The sequence below is a fragment of the Piliocolobus tephrosceles genome, chromosome 12 (assembly GCF_002776525.5).
Source record: "Piliocolobus tephrosceles isolate RC106 chromosome 12, ASM277652v3, whole genome shotgun sequence".
Lineage (NCBI taxonomy): Eukaryota > Metazoa > Chordata > Mammalia > Primates > Cercopithecidae > Piliocolobus > Piliocolobus tephrosceles.
In genome coordinates, this window is record NC_045445.1 from 115,327,481 (window position 1) to 115,347,396 (window position 19,916).

Here is a 19,916-nt window from a genome sequence, read left to right on the forward strand (position 1 = left end):
ATATATTTTTTAAGTAAAATATATTTCAACATATATAAACTTAGGACAGTTTTGACAAAAGACACAACTGTGAAAATTCCCTGCATTTGGAAATTGAAAATTTAAAGACAGAACTTTTCCTGTTGATTAGGGGCATAGAAATATTTGGTATTTGAAAACCTTTTCAACTTAACAGACGTCTTATTTAAAATTTCTAAAGTCAGGATTGGTTATGGATTTTCATTTAACTGACTTTTCCCCACCAGCTTCTGTGCATTTGTTCTGAGGCACTCTCAGGATATTTGATATTAACACTGCAGAGCTTCCATTCTGATTTAATTCCCAAAAACTATCTTAGCGAAGAGGGCTTTTACAGAAGGCAATTCAATGAAGCAGGGATGCAGTGGCAAATGGGAAACTGAGAATTTTGAAATTATTTATTCATAACTTCCTTTCCCATTAGAGTCATTTTTTCATGAGAATGTATCTCTGGGCTCATTTATTTACCATTGTATTATTAAAGACTACAGCCTGGCACAAAGTAGTAACTCAATAAATGTTGATGGAGTATTTTATTCTCCACACCTCCGAGACGGAGTCTTGCTCTGTTGCCCAGGCTGGAGTGCAGTGGCACGATCTCGGTTCACCATCTTCTCTGCCTTCCTGGTTCAAGCAATTCTCCTGCCTCAGCCTCCCGAGTAGCTGGGATTACAGGCATGCACCACCATACCCAGCTGATTTTTGTGTTTTAATAGAGACGGGGTTTCACCATCTTGGCCAGGCTTGTATCTGAACTCCTGACCTCAGGTGGTCCGCCCACCTCAGCCTCGGAAAGTGCTGGGATTACAGGCGCGAGCCACTGTGCCCAGCTGTAGATTTTACAATCACTATCAATACTTCCAGGTACCATTACTTACTGGATTGGCTACATAAGTTCTGTTTGTATTGGTAGGTTTAGGATTTATTGCTTAGCAGAAAGCTCAAATAGTTTCCAGTGCATCAGTCTTCTGAAAGCATCTGATTTTTCTTTTTTCCCTGTTATGCTCTAGGTAAGTATTATGCATTTTGAGTCACTAATTTGTTTTTTCTTTCTTTTTTTAATTTTTTTTTTTTTGGAAATGGAATCTCCCTCTGTCGCCCAGGGTGGAGGGCAGTGGCCTGATGTCAACTCGCTGTAACCTCCTCCTCCCGGGTTCAAGCGATTCTCTCCTGAATAGCTGGAATTAGCTGGGATTACAGGCGTGTGTCACCACGCCAGGCTAACTTTTACATTTTTAGTAGAGAGGGCGTTTCACCCTGTTGGCTAGGCTGGTGTAGAATTCCTAACCTCAGGCGATCCACTTGCCTCGACCTCCCAAATTGCTGGGATTACAGGCGTGAACCAAAGTGCCCAGCCTGAGCCACTGTTTTCCACTTGTGACAACATGGTGATAGTTTTCTGCTAGTTAACACTATAAGCATGTTGAAAAGCATAATTGAATATTCAGAAGATAAAATTGTTTTGTGTTTCTCATGGATAAATATAGGCCATTACTTTTTATCATTATTTTATGAAATTCAATCATCTTCATCAATGCAAATTATTTTCATTATGATATTTTACAGTCTTTTGATGAGAAGCATTGTTACTAAATGATAAAAGCAACTGCTTGTATCAGAGAATGAAGTGCTAAAAATGGATTAGTTGAGGAGTACTTAATTTAGCTAAGGCAAAACATATTTTGCAGAATGTTAAAAAATTTAACATGGGAGGAGTTGTGCAAATTTTAATTAAAATGTATATCCATTGTATATAGTGACTTGTAAGAAGAAAATTATGTACAATACAGTGCTGAGTGCAAAATACAAAATACTGAAAATAACAGTATCATGCTTTGATGAATTAGTCCATTGCTGCAATATGGTCTACAACTTATAAGCTCTAGCATTTAGGTATCAGATGGCATTATAACATAAATCTCTTCGTTTGCAAACCTCAAAAAATAATCCACTTTACTTCCAGCACTATGTCCTTTAGAATATCACATCCATGAATTAGGTTATTGTTTACAACCATAGGTTTTGCTTGTGCCAACATATATGCCATTCTGTTTTCATATTTTGAGCATTCTGACTATGCCTAGTTTATGACCATAAGTGTTGTCTTTCCAGTTTCTCCTTTCCTTTTCTCAGTGAATGTATTTATTTGTTTCTGTTTCCTAATACAAACTCTGTGGGGAGATTTATGCTTATCATGATTTCTAAATGACATCCTCACACATTTGTTGTTGTTTAATAAAACTCTTAAAACACCGACCAACTAAAGCTTTGTGAGTGCACATTTATTCCTGCTATCTTTGAAATCTTGCTTGCTTTCAATTACACATGCTGTGCATTATGATTGAGTATTTCAATTCCTGCCTGTCCCTTGGCAGAAACTTGGCCTGAAATTTAGACAGCGGAGCCTCTTCTTTAGATTTCCCAGCAGTGTTTCAAGGTTACACCCGGCAACTAGCTAATCGGACTTTCCTAAGATTGACTGCCCAAGATTAGTTTTGTTGAAGGCACTGCTTTCATCAAACTTACTCAATTGACTTTTTTGGGGTGAGGGCATGTTGAAAGCAAACTTTGTGCAACTTTGCTTTTATTGTTTATTTTTTCATCTTTGCAGATACTTTTATTATAACATAGAATATATTTATTACAAAAATAGTATGTGTTGAATAAAGTGTTTGGAAAATACAGATAGAATAAAATTTTAAAAAGGAATTATTTTCAGTCCCTCAAGCACATCCACTTTACTGATACCTTGAAGTATTTTCTCCCAGGTGTTTTCCTAAAATTGTTCTACATAAATTGTAAATCCTGCTCTGTTGATGTTACACTGTAAGGTATTGACTTTAACATATTGTCAAATAGCCTTCAAAAGGAACATTTTGACTGGCTTTGTAATACTCTTACACAGTTATATATTCAATTATTCCCTAAGTCCCTACCTATTAAGCTCTTTGGATTGGTCTTTTTCCTCTTTTGTATGATAAATATTTCTTTTTGTGTTATAAATACTGTTTAAATTTTATATCACATTTACATATATCTTTATTTAAATTTCTGATGATTTCCTTGTGGCAGGACCCTAAGGGAAAATTAATGGGTCATAGTATATGATTTTTTTTTAAGGTTTTGATAGACACTCCCAAAATATTTTTCATAAGGTTAGAAACAACTGATACTCTTCAAGCTAAGTAGGTGTTTGGCCAAATCATTGAAGCCTCTGCAGCATAGATTATCATTCTTTTGTAATTCTTTGCAAATTTTTTAGGCAAGGGAAGGTAGTTAAAACCCCACATCTCTAATTTGCATTTCGATGGCTCATTTTTATGTATATTTAGTCTTGTTATACATCACTTATTAGAAATGTAAATCACTACTACTAAATAGAGACCATGTTTGGTAATTGAACCACATTACTTACAAGGTAACTATTTGAATAATGACTTTCAGATACTTGGTCTTCAAATACACTGAGACAGAATGTGAGAGAATGAGGTTAAAGGTACCATGGCAGTGTAGTGCAATGACTGGGTTCTCATCCGATTTTGACTAGTTTTTGAACTTGCCTTCTAACCACCATGAGGTTCAACTTCTTTATTTGAAAAATGATCAGATTTCACTAAATGATTTATTTGTTCCATAGTAGCTTCAAATATGAAACACTCATCAGAAACGGTGTTATTGTTCAGAAAGTAAAATCTCTAGCAGTATTATGAGTTCTCACCATTTCCATTCTGAGACGGCTTCAAAGATTGGATAAGCAATTATTAAAATCCAGTGTCAATGAACATTTTATGTAGTAGAGTCTTAGTGCGAAATTACTTTCATATAATTGTAGTTCTTATTTTGGGGATTCAGCCATTTCTCTCATTTCATACAATCTTAATGTCTTGTAATAAAAAGTATAAATTACATTCCATCATTTTCATACTCCTCAATTTCTTCATAGTACTCATTATCATACCATTGCTTTTAGTCACTGTCTTACATAATTCTTATCAATTTCTATGACTTTAACTGTTCTCTGTATTCAGTTTCTTAACAAATACTTAGGTGATTGCAGAGTGCCAGGAATTGGCCTTAGTGCAGTCATCATAAATGAGGATTACCCCCAAGTCATAAAATTCATTTTGATTTCCCATAAAAAGTAATGCTTATAATTATGGGGTGACTCATCTGCTGTATACTCATAATCTAGCATAGTCTAAGCATGTTGTATAGTGCATAACAATCACTTAGCAAATATGGATTAAGTGATAATTGCTTTTTCCTTCTAAGTCTTCTGACTTTCTGTTAATAGTATACAAATGGTCTCCTACAACTAGGTTTGTTTTTGTGTTAATAATAGAAACAGCAAAAATATGACAAAAATGACAAAAAATGCAATACAGCAATAGTATTAAGGTTTAACAAACTTTACAGGTTTTCTAAACATTGGATTTGAGCTTCATAACATCTTACTTAGAGGGAACGCTGCTGGTCAACCACAGTCTCGGAAAGCAGCGTATTCTTAGGTTTTGGAGGGAATCAGAGGGCCAGCGATCTAAGAAAATTTCAAATTGGGAATAGGATGATGATAGCTTTAGAAGCATGGTATTTCAGGTGAGATGATATTTAATTAGTTTGAATTCAGAATTATGTTCATTGAAGTGAATCCACTCTGGCAGACTTTCAGAAGGGAGCATTTGCTGCTGGTTGGCTGGGGGAAGCATGGTAACAATCACGGAGGCAACTAATTGTTAAATGAATAAACAGGGTAGATTGAAACTTGTTGGTGTCTACTTGTTACCATGACTGCAGAACGATCAGATTCCTCCTTCATCCTCTTCCTTCTTTGTTTTATTCTTAGTTTATTAATCTTTATATCCTCAGGCTGTAGCACATAACTTTGTATATAGGTATTTCCAAAAACTGTGGAGTAAATGATTTGAAAACTGAATGAAGTCATTTTGGATCTCTCTTAGAATTTTTGTCATACATTGCCTTGTTTTCATTTCCCCCATACACAGTTCTACCTTAGATCTTGAGCACTTTTTATCTGGATTATGGTCCTCGCCTCTTATTTCTCTCAAGTTTTTCTCCAGCAATCCATTCTGTACTTAAAGAATTTACTTTAATAAAATTTTGATGATGTTACCCTCTTGTCGAAAAGTGTTTACTCTCCAACCTATTGAATGAAGGCCGAATTTTCTAGTTTGCTATTGATATTCCCTCAGTTTTCTACGTACCATCTACCAGTTTCATCTTAGTTTTCACTACTCTCCTCTCACTGGCTAAGATACACAAAGCCACTGTTCCCAAGACATGGCTAATGTGTCCCTACCTCTGCGTCTTTACTCAAGATACTCCCACTGCCCGGAATACTCTTCCCCATTCCCTCATTTCCGGCTATTGAAATCCTATGCATAATTAATTCAGTTTCCTATTCAAAGAGAATTGCTTGATCTTCCAATATTATATGATTTTTAAAATCTGAACATGTTAAAGAACTGGTTGTGTCAATTAGAGGAACACATTTTAAATTCTGTTCAGCAGTGCAATTACTTTGTACTTTTATTATTTATTTTCTTATTCCAAATTGGAAGCAGAATTCATGAATTTTCTCTCTTTTAAATCTCCTGGATAATCCACTAAAATATTTTGAATATAATAGATTTCTTGAAAATGTATGTTGACGAAATTCAAAATATTTTAGAAGACCTAAATTCCTTTCTTAAAAAATACTGATTTCTACCTCCTGGCAGTTTTGAATTCCACATAATCTCAGAAGTGTGATAGTAATAGTGTGGGGCAAAATGTCAATAGTTTGGTTAAATAAGTATATATTTTTTGTAATGAGTGACATGAATAGTTGCATTCAGTCAACATGTTTTATGTAAATAAAATTTATTACAATGTTCGAGATTTCTTGGGGCAATAAAAATGCTTGGCCAATTTTTCACCATTTTTTACTTTTTCTCATGGCATATATTTGAGGCCAAACATACATGCGTATGCCTATAACACAGCAGTGAATAGGCACAGGGTCAACCCTTTTTAATTTGTTTTCTCACATCATGGTTTTATTTAATATACTAAAAATGAAAGAGCTCTAAGTTATGTTAATCACAGGTAAAGCTGACTAGTTACTAGTGAGAAGGAAGAAAGTTTTCTAGAATTTCAAGATACGGTGAAGTATAGTATTCACCATATAAGAAACAATTGGTCAAATATTTTGAAAAACAATTACCAGATGAATTGGAGATTTGTAGGCTTCAGAATTCCAAAGCTAAGTTAGTAAGATGATTAAGGAAGGCAGTGTTCATGCACAAAATATTATTTAGTTCTTCTTTAAAAAGTACTTGTAAAAATTACTTTGACCATTTGTTGGCTAACTAAAGTATAATAAGTTGAGCATATGTGTTGTATAACTTTGTACCTCTCAGCCTTGTGCATTGAAATGTCTAACAAATATCATTTAAATGAGTAAAACAATAAAATGGGAGATGATGTAACAGTCTGCTTATAAGTAATGTTTTTGGCCTTTATTCACAAAGTAGCAGGCTAGCAGTTTCAGCATCACTTGGGAGATTATTGCAAATGCAGAGCTACAGGGTCTACCGCTGATCTACTGAATCAGCTTCTGTAGTTTTAAAAGATCCCCAGGTGATTCATATGTACATTAAAAATTGAGAAGTGCTGTATTATTCTATGGATAGAAGTGGACCAAGGAACATTAATTTTTCCCTCTCCTGTAACTCTTTTTAAAAATAGTTGTTCTGATTAATCATGGTTCTGATACTTGCAAAAGAATTGATGAAGTCACTTGTTCAACCTCCCTTTGTGCTCATGGACTTGAGACTTTACTCTTGGCTTTTTCACTTATAGTCAGAACACCTGATTAGAATATACAAATTGAATACAGATCTCTTACTAGTAGTTAAGATAAATGTATGGCAAGGAAAATGCATTACCACATTGCCTTGACCTCCTGCCAGGATTTATGTTTATCTTTTATCTTTGATTTTTATATTGATTAATTATTAAAAAACTAAAATTGCATACATTTATCATGTATAACATGTTTTGAAATATGTATACATTCCGGAGTGGCTAAATTGAACTAATTAATACATGCATTACTTCATAGATTTATCATGGTTCATGGTGGGTACACTTAATATCCTCACAGCAATTTTTAGGAATACAATACATTATTATTAATTAGATTGTACAATAGATCTCTTGAACTTATTTTTCCTGTCTAACTGAAATGTTGTGACTTTGACCAACATCTTCCCAATCCCTACCCCACAGCCCCTGGTAAACACCATTCTACTGTCTACTTTTATGAATTCAACTTTTTAGATTCCATGTGTAAGTGAGATCATGTGGTACTTGTCTTTCTGTGCCTGGCTTATTTCACTTAATATCCTCCAGATTTACAGATGTTGCCTCAGTGACAAAATTTCCTTCTTTTTAAAGGATGAACTTAACGTTTTAACACTTTCTAGTATTAATGACACACTTCACATAAAGGGTTACTTTACATCTTGGTTCACTGGAATGAGTGCAGTAACTAAATTGTAATGCCAAGTAGCAAATGAATCTTTTGAAGGAGCTGCCACTTTATATGTGTTATTACAAATTATTATTGACTTTAAAGGCTGGATTTCATTCACCTTCTGGATGTGGCAAAGGACGTGAAGTCAGATCAACTTAATGTGTAGGACTTTTACATTTATCTCTAATGTCTGGGAAGGAAAACGACATTCTACTTTATCAGATGGGCCATAATGTAAACAAATATTTCTAATATGCAAGGAATATTAAAAATCATTATATGGTATTTTTCTATTTATATTGTGGATACATGACTCATTTCAGCACAGAGACATATTTAGCTTTCTGCATACTTCAATATCAGCAGCATTCAATTAAAAGGTACAAGGTTTCTTTACTGAGAACCAAAGCATTAAGCCATTTTGTGTAATTGTTTAATTACCACTGCACCATTTGAATTGACATGTTAATATAACTTTCCGTGGAAAGGAAAATGTAATCTTTTATTTTTGTTTCTGACCTAATGAAAGCTACTCTGTTAGATGGGCTAGTCTGGCAATTTGACTTAAGAAAAAGTAATATAGAATAAAGTTTTCATATGAACAAGGAAAAGAAATTAACTTTTCTGCTCATCTCATTGGTCTGCCAAATTGGAAAGACATTTTAGGCCTGATTATCATGTTCTAATTCATCTCTGGAGGACATTCATGGCCAACTAAGTGTTCATTAATCTGTCATCTTCCTGTAACATTGATTTGTTCATTATCCTTTCAGAGTCTCAAATATAGAAACCAAGAATTGATGTGTAGTGTTTCTGTGCTTACAGATGTTGCTACCACCTATCCAGATAAGAAGTCCATCTTAATGTACATCACATCACTCTTCCAAGTTTTGCCTCAACAAGTGAGCATTGAAGCCATCCAGGAAGTGGAAATGTTGCCAAGGCCACCTAAAGTGACTAAAGAAGAACATTTTCAATTACATCATCAAATGCACTATTCTCAACAGGTAAAGTGTCCAAAGGACAGGTAATATTCAAGATGTTTTCTATTTTATACGCATTTTTAGGTATTATGTGCACATATACATAAAACGAAAATATATGTATACACACATGTATATATACAAAGCCTAATGTATGTATATATACAGAAAGATAGACAGACTATGGAAACCTTTTCAGTTTTGCTTCATTGAATACAATATTCTTTTCAAACATATTTTAAAAATACTATTGATATGTACCATATCATAGGAATATAGAACATAATATATTACATTTCCATTGTGTAACACACAATGAAATGAAAGGCAAACTTATGTACATATTAAACTCTAAAATCTTCATCAACTAGAACAAAGAGCTAGAGAAAGATTAAAGGGAAATACTGTTTTAATCATTAAAAATGCTTTATGGCAATATGGTGTACAAAATCAGATTTTGATTATTCAGGATAACAACTTTGAAAATAGAAAAGTGGTTTCAAATATTTCAAATAAACATTAAAGGAAAACATGATGAAATTCTTCGTTATATAACTGTATAGAATTCACTGGGGTTCTTCCTTGACATTGGCTTGTTCTTTCTCTGAACTGTGGGTAGTTTGGATGTTTTCCTGTGCTTTCTCAGGCACAAGCAACAGTGAAGAAACCTTTAGCAACATTTCTGTTGGAATGTGTGGAAACCTTTTAGGCCAAACTCTCTCACTTTACTGAGCTAGCTCTGTATTAGCTTATGAAATCTTTAGTCCTTTCCAGGGTATGGACCTGATGAATTCTGGTTTTAGTTACTTTGGATTTAGAGAAAATTGCTTTTGGATGTCTGTTTTTGCCAGATTGAAGAGTACCATCCCATATCAATGTTGGAGTTGTGTTACTATGGAATCCCCATGGTTAAATAGCATGCTCATATCTTCCCAGATCATTTACTCTCCAACATGACATTAAGTGCCATAATTCTGGGAGTATACCAGTTTCTAATATCATTTATATATGTTTAGTATTAAACATTGAATCTCACCATTTCCATTTAATGTTCTGTTTTCTACCATGTTGGAAAGTAGTCCTTTCGGGTTACTTATGGTTTTTCCTCCTCCTCTCTATCCACTCCCCCAAACCCTTCTCTGCAGATCACAGTCAGTCTAGCACAGGGCTATGAGAGAACTTCTTCCCCTAAGCCTCGATTCAAGAGCTATGCCTACACACAGGCTGCTTATGTCACCACCTCTGACCCTACACGGAGCCCATTTCCTTCACAGGTCTGTCAACATTTACTCTCTGTTGTACAAACCAGAGAACTGCTTCCAAGATAATCTAACACTGCTTTTACTTGCTTGAATTTTTCAGTGCTTTTTATCTCCCCATGAAGAGCTGTTTCATTTTCCCAGTTTTACTGATTCCTTCATATGGTTCTACTTTGTTATTGAGACTTCTCTAGGTTTACTATATGATGATTCTTCATAAATATGAATTCCCATAATAATGATTTCTACTTTCTTTATGTAATAACCTCTAAGGTTGTCTTTGACAAAGGCTACTAATGGTTATAAAAAACATGAGGCTCATTAAAAGGTTTATATATGTAACTTCAAAAAGCGTGGGCAAATATCTGAAAATTGCTAATTACACTATTTGGGGAGATTTTTCTAGATATACATAAAGAAAATACATATACTACAAGTGAATTATTTTTTATATTCATTCTAAAATATACTGTGTAAGAAAAATGCAACTGCAAGCTTCTTCATATGCTCTCCTTTAATTTTGCTAATTTAAACTTGTGTATAGCAGGCTCCGTAGTATTTATAAGAAAAAATCACACTCAAAGCAGGTCATATTCTAGGCAATGTTTCGTACTTTCTATATGAGGAAGCCTCTCAGTGGAGTTTTCCACTCTTGCAATATTGTATGGAATCCAACATACAAGAAATAGCCTTGTAGACGTTACAGCGTGGGAATGAAATGCGCTGAGATTGCTAGATTTGCAAGAATTACTTTTTAACCAAAATGATTGATTTTGCTCAGCGGTGCCAATTTGAAACGTGCTAGAAGATGTGATTTTTATCAAAACTACACTATGAATGAGAGTTTAAAAATGATAGACCTGATCCTATTGGTTAAAAAATGTGTACATTTTTGGAGACTCGATTTTTTGAAGATAGTGGTGTGCATTTAATTAGTAATTTATTTGGCAGTTAATTGATGCATTAGCTAAAAATTCTAAACTCTGAAATAGTTACGACCTCCACCCTTGGCTAGTTTACTTGCAAAGCTCTCTTCTCACTCCCTCTCATTCTGGACCTCTTGACTCTCCATCGACTCTCCAGACTCTATTTATACCATTCCCCCCATTGAAATCACCAAGACTTAAGGAATAAGTGCCACCTCCTAAAATTAAGGAGCGTACACCAAGCAAAGATAGAGGGGTCCGCCCCCCCCCCCCCCCCCCAATATCACTTTATTGAGCTGCGTTTTCTAGGTTTTCTGCAATGCCTATTCTGGTAGCACATTTTCACCTCATCACCACCTCATTAAGGCATTGCTCAGGTATGACTCCTTAATGGAGTAATTACAAATGGACTTACATCTTGCTAGACTGCTCATTCTACCTTTGTGTAAATATTACCGAATACATTGTATGTCATAAATTACAGATAATTCAACAAATTCACTTACCTGTTTTATTTAAAATAAGGCATTCAAATCAGTATAATGTTTATCCTTTGGAAAAGACACAGCACAAATCACAAGAGATGAGGAATGATATATTCTGACTGTTAAGAAGCATATCAGAAGATGATGTTACATGTAGTTAGGTTTGATACGTGTATGCCTTTATTCACACTAAGAACATTAATTTCAAAAGTGTCAAAAGGACTGAGCTTACACTGCCGCTATAGGCTGTACCTGCTCTACTTCGAATGAAGTCAAGACGGGCTGGATCTGATGCCATCAGGGAGTTTTATTAAAGTGTTTACTTGTTGGTCTACAGAGAAAAAGTCCTCTATAAGAGAGAGCCATGCGGGTGACTGTCCCCTATGGGAAAAACGTGCATGCCCCCACTCCCCAAACACTTCACTCTGCTTTAACTGTTCATTTATTTATTCAACAAGTAAGTATTCTTAATCACAGAGCCAAATGGCTTTTATTCAGCTCTCCTAACTTTCTACCACTGAAGAAACATTTTTCTCAGCCTCTACACTCAGCAGGTTCTTCCTCTCTGACTATTCTGTGTCTTTGATTATCTGGCTCTTTCTGCTCTTCCAACTTCCTTAGCTTATGAATCTCATGGGAGATGTCTTGGCCTTCTTATCTGTGTACTTGTTCTCTTAACATAATTTAATAATTAATAATTTAATCTCCTGGCCTCAATCTGTATGCAATCTGTATTCAATCTGTATGCAAATGATCATTGTATCTCTGTCTTCACCACTTCCAGTCTTTCTTGAGATATAGCCACATTTCCAATTCATTTTCAACTCTGTGTTGTGTATCTATACCTTGATATCCACTAATATCTCAAACCTAGTATGTCTCCAAGTGAAATTTATTAGTTTCTTGTCCTTTTTTTTATGTTATTCACAGTCCGAATAATATTCACAATTTTTTTCACTTAATTTTGCCCATATAACAAGGCTACTCTCCTAAACTGCCTCAAAAAGATTTATGATATATTAATAATTTATGCTTTTATGCTCATTACACATGTATTTCATGTTTTCTTCAACCAAATTAAGTCACTTGTTATCCTACACGGGTGCCCAAAATTTTTCCATATTAGCTTTTATGCTTCCCTTAGCTCGGAGTGCTTTTGTCTCTGTTTTAAATAGGCCAACTTAATTTATATTTCTAGGCCTAATTAGTAAGTGGCAGAACCTGAATTCAAATTTACATTTATCCAACTCCATGCCCATCCTCATTATACTAGGGTGACACTGCACTTTCTCTACTGTGATTCTTGTATATTGGGTTACTCACACATAGAGCAGTATTCATACATTTGATTATTTAGCACTTGTTTTTAAATCACCTACTATGTGCCAGGTACTGTTATTGGACCAAGTGACACATAAACAAACATACAAAACAATCTGTATCTGAATTTATTCTAATTTTATTATCCTCTGGATCTCTTCCCTCTTGCCATATGTTTTTAACTCATTTAATAAACGGTAGGGCCGTGTGTGGTGGCTGACGCCTGTACTCCCAGCACTTTGGGAAGCCAAGGTGGATGGATCACCTGAGGTCAGAGTTTGAGACCAACTGAACCAACGTGGTAAAACCCCATCTCTACTAAAAATACAAAATTAGCTGGATGTGGTGGTGCACGCCTGTAATCCCAGCTATTTGGGAGGCTGAGGCAGGAGAATCACTTGAACCTGGAAGGTGGAGTTTGCAGTGAGTTGATATCGTGCCATTGCATTATATCCTGGGCAACAAGAGTGAAACTCTGTCTCAAAAAAATAAATAATAAAAATAAATAAATGGTATGATATGAGCATTTTAATTTTACATGTGAGCTTTTCTGTTTCATAATCTCTAGCACAGCATATCTGGTAGCAGAATTGGAGGCCAATATTTCATCAAAGTCATTTCCCTCCTGATGCAGTAGATGTGACTTAGGAAATAATTAGAGAAACCGAGGATTATTGTGAGGTTTCTTTCTTAATCAACTGGCCAAATAGAGTTGCCACAAACCAAGATGGTTGAGACTGTAGAAGGAACAGGTTTGGGAGTTGAACATTAGGATTTCAGTTTTAAACATATTAATCTTGAAGTGCCTATGAGGCTCTGAATGCGTGTAAAGAAAGAAGATTTAAGATCAGAGTTGAGGATAATAATTTAGAAGTCAACACATTGATAGTATTTAAATCCATTGGCCAGGGTAAGATTACCAAGGAAAAATGTATAGACAGATAAGAGGTCTCTAGAAGTATATATGATGAGGCATCAGCAAAGGGGCTGAAAAGGGTGGCTAGAAAGGGGAGAGAAAAAGCTGAAAAGAAAGGAAAAGATGGATGTGGTATTCTGGAATCCAGAAGGAAGTGTTTTCGGGGAAAGGAAGATGTCTAACTACATTAAATAGTGCTGGTTAGTTCAAATAACTTGATGATTGAAAATTATTCAGTGAATTTAGCAAAACATCAGTAGTGTAAGATGTCTGGGAAATCCTAATATATAGCAGTTACTACAGTGAAATCACTATTCACGCTTTAAACTTGCCCATTTAGACCAATAAGTTATGTGCTCACTCTAGTTTATATCCACTTTAATAAGAACAATTTCAGTGGTGCGTGCATGTGTGTGAGTTTGGAGGTGTTGCTGATTACAGTAGGTCCAAACGACAGTAAAAGTGTAAGGCTACCTGCATTGTAACACTTAAAAAAAAAATACTGAGAGCTGGGTGCAGTGGGTTATGCCTGTAATCCCGGCACTTTGGGAGGCAGAGGCAGGCAGATCACTTGAGGCTAGGAGTTTGAGACCAGCCTGGCCAACATGGCGAAACCCTGTGTCTCTACTGAAAACACAAAAAGTAATTGGGTGTGGTGGTGCACACCTGTAATCCCAGCTACTTGTGAAGCTGAGGCATGAGAATCACTTGCAGTCAGGAGGCAGAGGTTGCAGTGAGCTGAGATTGGCCGCTGCACTCCAGTCTGGGTGACAGCGCAAGACTGTGTCTCAAAACACTACCTTGAATAGTTGATGGCCACAGAAACAAAAACATACTTCTTTTAAATTATCCCATCCTGATAACTAATCATGTGTCTGTGTATTAGCTTTCAATTTTTGATGCAACAACTACAAACCTAGTGGCCCTGAACAATGCATATTCATTATTTTATAGTTCTGTAGTTCAGATGTTTAATGCGCTAACATTAACATATCAGCAGGGCTGCCTTCCTTTTGGAGGCTGTAGGGCTGGAGAGGAGAATCTATTTCCATGGCTTTTCTAGCTTCTCGAGGCTGACCACATTCATTGGCTCATGGCTGCCTTTCAACTTCAAAGCAGACAAGGGCAAATTGAGTCTTTCTCACATGACATCATTCTGACCTACACTCTTCTGCCCCCCAACTTCTACTTTTAAGAGCTTTCATTATTACTTACTTGTTATGTGACCTTGAGAGAATTTCTTGAACTTTGAGCCTCAGTTTCCTCATGTGTATTATTGAAACTATTTCTAACTCATAGAGCTATTAGGGGAGTTAAATGAGATGAGTTATATAAAAAACATTCCATGGCATAAGCACATTGTAAGTTCTCCAAAAAAAAAAAAAAAAAAAAAAAAAAACCAAAAACAAAAAGAATTATTAATTTACTAAAAAAAAAAAAAAAAAAAAAAAAAAAAACCAATTACCAATATGATTACTACTTTAGATACTTCAGAGGATAAGGTTTTGTGGTCTGATCTGAGAAAATTTTTATATTTTTATTAGCACTTCTATGAGAAGAGATAGCCTGGATTCTGATTTATAAACAAACTCACAACCTGTATAGAGTTTGGCAAGTTAATATACCAAGTAAAAGATTCCAAGGGAAAAGGATATCCTTTTTAGTTATGAGGTTGCTGACGAACAAGCTTGGAACCATGCAGAGTGGAACATAGTAACGCCTTTTAAAAAGCAGAAAAAGCACTTCTAGGTGATTCCACATCCAGCTATCCTGTGTTGGGAGGGGATGAGGGAGAGGAGATTTTTCACTCTATCTCTGCCATTGCCCCTCCTGACACAGCTTGTCTCTCAGACTGTACGCAGATTGTAGAAAGTAATTGGCAAACAGAGGATGCAAAGTCAGCTAGTGGGGACCACTCCTTAGATTAAAATTATCATTGATTTGCTTTGAGGAAGCCTTTATACTTTCTGATGTGACTGAACAAGTGACCCAGAAACAGAATTGTTAGGTTTTAGTCAACTCTATAAATTGGTACACTGAAGACTTCTGAGTAGAATTTTAGAACTGGAAAGAACCTTAAAGTGAATATATGTGATGTTATTTTCAACAGATACACTCTTATCCTTTAACTTCTTTCGAAATCTTACTTTATTGTGGTAAGAACACTTAACATGGGATTTGCCCTCTTAACTGATTTTTAAGTGTAAAATACAACATTATTCACTATAGGCATAAGTTGTACAATAGAACTTGAGAATTTTCTCATCTTTGATAACTGAACCTTTGTTAATTAACAGCTTCCCATTTCCTCGTCTCCAAAGCCTCTAGCAACTATTATTTCACTCTCTGATTTGATCAGCTTATTTTACGTACCTCTTATAAATAGAATCATGCAGTATTTGTCCTTCTGTTACTGTCTTATTTCACTTCCCATAATGTACTCAGGGTTCATCCATGTTGTTAACGTGGCAGGATCTCATTCTTTTAGAATATTAATAATAATCTCTTGTATGTGTATACCACATTTTCTTGATCCACTCCTCCGTCAGTGGACACTGAGGATGTTTCCACATCTTGGCTATTGTGAATAGTGTTGCAATGAATATGGGATTGCAGGTATCCCTTCAAGATCCTGATTTCAATTCTTTTGGATAAATATCCAGAAGTGAGATTGCTAGATCAAGTGGTAGTTCTGTTTTTAATTTTTTGAGGAACTACCATATTATTTTCCATAATAGCCATGCCATTTTTTACTTCACTAACAATGTACAGTAGTTGCAATTTTTCCACATCCTCACTAATGCAATTTTTAATAGTAGGCATCTAACAGGTGTAAATGTGATAGCTCATTCTGCTTTTCATTTCACATTTCCCTGGTAATTCATAATGTTGAACATATTTTCATACGCCTGTTGGCCATTTGGGTGTCATCTTTGGAGAAATGTCTATTCAAGCCTTTAGCCCGTTTTTAATTGGGTTTTTAGGTTTTTTTTTTTTTTTGCCAATGAGTTGTAGGAGTTCTTTATATATTTTAGAAAATAACCAGCTGTTAATATAAGGTCTTCAGGTCTGACCACAAAATCTTATCCAAGTCCTGATGTATTTAAAATAGTAGTCATGATATTGGTTGCCGTTTTTTTGATAACTTAGAATGTAGCTATACCATGAAATATTCTTTATATAATTCATTTTATTTAACTCTCCTAATAGCTCTGAATTAGAAATAATTCTCATAATGTATACATATGGTTTGTATTTTTCCCATTCCATAGATTGCCTTTTCACAGTGTTGTTTTCTTTTCTGAACAGAATTTCAGTTTTATGTAGTCTCAATAGTATTTTTTGTTTTTGTTGCTTGTGCTTTTAGTGTCATATCCATGAAATAATTGCCGGGATGAATGTCACATGATTTTTCCAATGTTTTCTTCTAGGAGTTTTATGGATTGAGGTTTTACATTTACATATTTTATCCATTCGGAGTTGATATTTGCATATGGCATAAGATAAGCATCCAATTTCATTCTTTTGCATGTGGATATCCAGTTATATCTAACACCATTTGTAGAAGAGATTATCCTTTCCTCCTTATGTATGCTTGGCTCTATTGTGGAATATCAGTTAACCCTATATGTGTAGATTTGTTTCTGGGCCCTCTATTCTGTTCCATTGGTCTGTATGTCTGTCTTCATGACAATACAATTTATTTTTAATTACTGTAGTTTTGTAATATATTTTGAAATCAGGAAGGGTGATACCTCCAATTTTGTACTTCTTTCTCAAGGTTGATTTAGCCATTTGGGATTCTTTGTGATTCCATATGCATTTCAGAGTTTTTCTCTGTGTGAAAAATGCCATTGGAATTTTGATAAAGATTATATTCTGTAAATTGCTCTGAATATATAATGACAGTTTTAAGTCCTTCTATCCATGAATGTAGGATATCTTTACATTTGATTTTGTCATCTTTAATTTCTTTCATCGATGTTTTATAGTTTTCAGTGCATTCTCTTTGACCTCTTTAGTTTATCACTGTTTTCTTTTTGGTGCTATTGTACATGGAATTTGTCTCCTAATTTCTTTTTCATTATTAGTGCAAAGAAACTCAACTAATTTTTGTATGATTTTGTATCCTACAACTTTACTGATTTTCTAATTGGTTCTAGTGTTTTTAATGGATTGTAGGGTTTTCTATTCATAAGATTATGTCATCTGTAAATAGGAATAATAATCTTCATTTCTGATTTGTATACCTTTAATTTTTTTTTCCTAATTATTCTAGGAAGGACTTCCAGTATTGCCATCAGTAGAAGTGGCAAGAATGGGCATACTTACCTTGTTTCTCCTGTTCCTGATTTCATAGAAAATCCTGTCAGTTCGCAGTTGTTATGATATGAGCTGCGATCTTTTTATATATGACTTTTATAAGGAAACAATTTCCTTCTATTCCTAGTTTGTTGAGAGTTTAATGGGGTTTTTTTTAAAAAAAAACAAAGTTGTGTTGAATTTTGCTGAACAAGTTTTCAGCATCTAATGGAATGAACATGTGACTTCTTATTTATTCTGTTAACGTGGTGTATCAAACTAATTGATTTTCATGTTGAACCATCCTTGTGTCCCAAGGATAAATCTCACTTGGTCATGGTGTATGATCCTTTTAATGTGTTGTTAAAGTTTGCTGGAATTTTTTTGAGAGTTTTGCCTCTATATCCATCAAGGATATTGATCTGCAGTTTTCTCAGGATGTCTTTTTCTGGATTTGGTAATGTCGACCTTATAAAGTGAATTTGGAAGTGCTCCTTCCACTTCAGTTTTGTTGTTGTTGTTTTTTTTTTTTTTTTTTTTGGAAGAGTTTGAGAAACATTGGCATTCTTTTTTTAAATGTTTGATGGAAATCATTTATGAAGTCACCTGGTCTTGTGCTTTTCTTTGTTGGGAGATGAAAAATTACTGATTCAGTCTCCTTACTTTTATTGATCTATTCAGACTTTCTGTTTTTACATAGTTCAGATTTGTTAGGTTTTATGTTTCTAGGAATTTAACCATTTTTTAAGATTACACAGTTTATTGGTGTAAAATTGTCAATAGTGGTATCTTTATTAAGATTAAAGGAGCGTTATTGTGTTACAGTCCAAAAACCTAGAGGTTTTTTTAAAAAAAAATAATTTAGCATAAGCAACTTAAAAATGTTATTTAAGGTAAAGCCCTCATTAAGTATGGAAATTTTATAAGGATAGTATAACCAAAATACATCATTTATTCCACTAGGTGTGTCTGCATTTAGGAAATCTGTTAAATGCCTAGCATGTAATTTACATTTATTATTTCTGATTTTCAAAACAACCTTATAAAGATGTAACTCCACAAATGGAGTTATCTATCAAAATAAGGAAATGGATGCTTAAAGAAAGGTTGAATAGTGTGGGAATGTTATTTTTCTTCTTGATATATAACTGATAATTCTAAATAAGAATAGGAAATTTTCTGTCATCCATGTCACAAATATATTTTCTGTTTTGTCCTCTGAATTATTCTATTCCTGTTTATGTTGATGTAAATACGAATTTTAATTGCGTTAAACTTTTCAAAGAAGATTAAAGAACATTCCATAGCTAAGATATTAAGATGAAAACAGGAGTATAATAGGAATCTGGTCTGTGGGACCTGCGTATGCTATTTTCCCTCTATTAGTCAGTTTTCTCATCTCTAAAATGAAGATACTTTCAACTTTCCTTGGGGTGGCTAAAATAATGCATAGTGTTTGTGAGGAAAGCCTTCACTATAACATAGTATGTGAGAGAGAAAAGAATCCATTCACATTCTTACACAATAGGCATTCGATAATATTTAAGTATTTAAGGGTAAAGAAATATTTACAACAACATGGATCAACACTCTTCCTTTTTGCATTATATTTATAAATGATTATGTAATCTTAAAAATATAAATCAAAAAATGTGGAATGAAAATCCCTTTTCACATTTGGTACAGATATTTGGAGTTTCTGGAAGAGATGATACATGATTTTACCAACCATTCTGGAAAATGACTTTTCTGTCTCTTGATACCAGAGATAGGTCCAGAGGTATTGCTGTGGATATTACAAAAATAGAGTCAATTTTTTCAAACCAAGGATATTTGAATGCTCTCATTTAAGTCATATGTTTGTTACATTTTATGGGGTTTGTAGGTTCCTAGAATTTGAATGAATTATTGGATGGAATTGAGCTCATCTGTGTTACAATGTTTAAGCAGGTTAGGGTGGTTTATTTGTAATCATTAATAGAGCGCTTGGATCTCCACATGTAGTCTAGATGCAGTATGCCTTCTTTAGGAAGGGCCTCTTAAGGAATATCTTTGTCAAGCATTCATTTTAATACTTTTTTATTATTATTTTTCTTTTACAAATCAAGTCTTTACGGAAGTAAGAATTTGTGTTAAAATTGATTCACCTTCTTAGGTGTTGTGTGATTCG

At 34.4% G+C, this 19,916-nt stretch overlaps 1 protein-coding gene across 1 annotated transcript in view; it reads left to right on the forward strand.

Moving 5' to 3' along the window:
* Positions 1–19,916, forward strand: part of DMD (dystrophin) — a 2,292,995-nt gene that overhangs the window by 642,001 nt on the left and 1,631,078 nt on the right. Inside the window, 2 exon segments of the mRNA XM_026451980.1 lie at positions 8,381–8,562; positions 9,684–9,812. Coding sequence (XP_026307765.1) covers positions 8,381–8,562; positions 9,684–9,812 — 311 coding nt within the window.